The following is a 3,412-nucleotide window of genomic DNA, read 5'->3' on the forward strand; positions in this document are numbered from 1 at the left end:
TTTGAGGCACCATATCCCTAATTTTGTATAAGGGATTACCTGTATGTATTTGTGTTAGTCGATGTGCCTTACTTTTGGAAATGTCCCAACTTGTTATTTGTATGACTTCTCTGTGGAATTATATGTAAGCGTTTTAGTTATCTTTTCTCTATTTCCATATTGATTTTATTTACCAAAAAGAATGGTAATAATCATAAATAAATAATACTTCTGCCTAATTGACCTATCCTTCCGTAATAGGCAGATTTAGAATATGGATCGCCAAGTGATAGGAAGGAGCCGGGGAAGACCCACTAGACAACACCCGGAAGCGGGTGGTGATAGGGAACCCGAGGTCGAACAAGACCAAGGGCAGGAAGGTGTGGCCGGAGACCGGGTGGCCACCGCAATTGACCGTATTACTGAAGTTCTCGAGCGATTGACTGATCGCCAAACCACTGAACCAGTGCATCAACCAGGAGGCCCAGTTGACTCCGATGATCGGGCACTGGAAAGATTTCTGAAATTTGGACCTCCCAAATTTTATGGAGGACCCGAGCCGGAAGTGGCCGAAGGCTGGTGGGAGAGAATCACTGAGATTTTTGCCGCCTTGAACTATACTGAGGAGCGAAAAGTGACTTTTGCTACCTTCCAGTTTGAGGGAGCTGCCCGCTCATGGTGGAACCTGGTAAGGGTTACATGGGAGACTAACCATACGCCAAGGACTTGGGCGAACTTCACAAGGGAGTTAAATGCCAAATTCCTTCCACCTCTCATTCAGGAGAAGAGAGAGGATGATTTTATTAGATGCAAACAAGGGGCGATGAGTGTCGCCGAGTATGAAGTCCAGTTCACAAAGCTGTCACGCTTTGCACCTGAGTTGATAGCCACCGAGCAAAGGCGTGTTCGGAGGTTTGTGCAGGGTTTGAATGTGGAACTACAGGAAAGTTTAGCTGTTGTAAGGATAGATACCTTCGCTGAGGCTGTAGAAAGAGCGCAGCGAGTTGAAGTAGCCAGAGCTCAAGTGAAGTCTTTTCAGTCCAAGAAAAGGTTTGCTCCTAGCAGTAGTCGGGAGCCGACTTTTGGAAATGCTCCACCGGCCAAAGTGGGCCGAGGAACTAGTGGAGTGAATAGTTCTGGAGCACCACGAGGCGCCCAAGCAAGAGGAAACGGGGCCAGGAATGCAGGAGGACGAAATATTGGAGCTAGAGGGGGACCAATTGGAAGAGGACAACCTAGGAATCGGCCGCAAGGGGGTAGAGCAATAGTTCCTCAAGTGACATGTGCTTATTGCAAGAAACCTGGTCATTCAATGGACAGTTGCTGGAAGAGGCAAGGAAGGTGCTTGAGATGTGGAAGTAGTGAGCACCAAATCTCAGGATGTCCAAAGGTGCAGGAAGGGACTCCTCAGAAAGCTAGACCAAACACTTCTGGAGGGAGCCGGCCAACAGTTCCTGCCAGAGTGTATGCTATAGATGATCAACCCGTACCTGATTCATCGGAAGTTGTGGAAGGTACACTTCCAATTTTTCATAGATTAGCTAAAGTGTTAATTGACCCTGGTGCAACGCATTCATTTGTAAATCCATCTTTTATGTCTGGAATAGATGTGCAACCCGTTAGATTACCCTATGATCTTGAAGTTAGGACACCAATGGGTAATAAGAAGGTAACCACTAGCTTGACTTATAGGAATTGCGAATTCTGGGTTGGAGAGCGAAAAATGTTAGTGGATCTGATCAGTTTGGATATAAAAGGTTACGATGTTATCATAGGAATGGATTTCCTAGGTCACCATCATGCTAAGCTTGATTGCCGAGCGAAAGTAGTGGAGTTTTGTATACCTGGAGAAGCAACCCTGAGGTTAGATGTTAAGGGTAGGTTAGCATCTTCTGCTATGGTCTCGGGAATACGGGCAAGGAAAATGTTATCTAAAGGAGCTCAAGGTTTCATAGCCTTCTTGATCAATACTCCCAGTGATCAAGTAAGATTAGAAGATGTGCTAGTGGTACGGGAATTTCTGGATGTTTTCCCTGAAGAATTAACGACTCTACCGCCGGAGAGAGAAGTGGAGTTTAAAATCGACTTGGTGCCTGGAACGGCTCCAATTTCTAAGACTCCGTACCGAATGGCTCCTGCCGAGCTTAAAGAGTTGAAAATCCAATTACAAGACCTGTTGGAGAAAGGTTTCGTGAAGGAAAGTGACTCACCATGGGGAGCACCCGTTCTATTTGTTAAGAAAAAGGACGGGAGTTTGAGGCTATGTATCGATTACCGAGGGTTAAATGAGGTTACTATTAAGAATAAATACCCTCTACCGTTGATTGATAGTTTGTTCGACCAACTGCAAGGATCAGTGGTCTTCTCTAAGTTGGATTTAAGGCAAGGGTATTACCAGCTGAAGATTAAGAAGGAAGACATGCCCAAGACTGCTTTTAGTACAAGATATGGACATTTTGAGTTCGCAGTCATGCCTTTTGGTTTAACTAATGCACCAGCTGCATTTATGGATTTAATGCAGAGAATTTTTAAGAAATACCTGGACCAATTTGTAGTAGTTTTCATAGATGATATTTTGATATACTCCAAGACTCAGGAGGAACACGTTAAGCACTTGGAGATAGTATTGCAGATACTAAGAGAGCATAACTTGTATGCAAAATTCAGCAAGTGCGAGTTTTGGTTAGAAGAGATTTCCTTTTTAGGGCATAAGGTTTCCAAAGATGGAATTGCCGTGGATCCGGCAAAAGTTGAAGCCGTTATGAATTGGAAGCGGCCAGAAACTCCAACTGAAATAAGAAGTTTCTTGGGTTTAGCAGGTTATTACAGGCGATTTATCAAGGATTTTTCGAAGATTGCAGGACCTATGACCGAGCTAACCAAGAAAGGAAATAAGTTTATCTGGACTCCAAAATGCGAGTCAAGTTTTCAGGAGTTAAAGAGACGTTTAACATCCGCTCCTGTTTTGGTGTTACCTGACGGAGACGAAGGTTATGCCGTGTACTCCGATGCCTCTGGAGAAGGTCTCGGATGTGTTTTAATGCAAAAGGGTAAAGTAATTGCTTATGCTTCCAGGAGATTGAAGCCTCATGAACAGAACTACCCAACTCATGACCTAGAGTTAGCAGCAGTGATTTTCGCCTTAAAGAAATGGAGACACTACTTGTATGGCGTGACTTTTGAGGTTTTTACAGATCATAAGAGCCTCAAGTATTTGTTCTCCCAAAAGGAACTGAATTTGAGACAAAGGCGATGGGTAGAATTTTTGGAAGATTATGATTGTTCGATCAACCACCATCCAGGAAAAGCAAATGTGGTAGCTGACGCTTTAAGTAGAAAGACCCAAATAGCGGGGTTGATGGTTAAGGAATGGGACATGCTAGAAGAAATAAGTAATTGGAACCCTCGCTTGGAGAAATCGAAGATATTATTT

The 3,412-nt window shown here is 44.0% G+C and overlaps 1 protein-coding gene across 1 annotated transcript; it reads left to right on the top strand.

The window, feature by feature from the left end:
• Positions 1-253: 253 nt before the first annotated feature.
• On the top strand, positions 254-2,349 carry LOC140007262 (uncharacterized). The gene is made up of 3 exons (XM_072049969.1): positions 254-667; positions 761-2,203; positions 2,311-2,349. The coding sequence occupies exons 1-3, from the start codon at positions 254-256 to the stop codon at positions 2,347-2,349; spliced, it is 1,896 nt and encodes a 631-aa protein (XP_071906070.1).
• Positions 2,350-3,412: the final 1,063 nt, after the last annotated feature.

Source organism: Coffea arabica, chromosome 5c, assembly GCF_036785885.1.
Source record: "Coffea arabica cultivar ET-39 chromosome 5c, Coffea Arabica ET-39 HiFi, whole genome shotgun sequence".
NCBI lineage: Eukaryota > Viridiplantae > Streptophyta > Magnoliopsida > Gentianales > Rubiaceae > Coffea > Coffea arabica.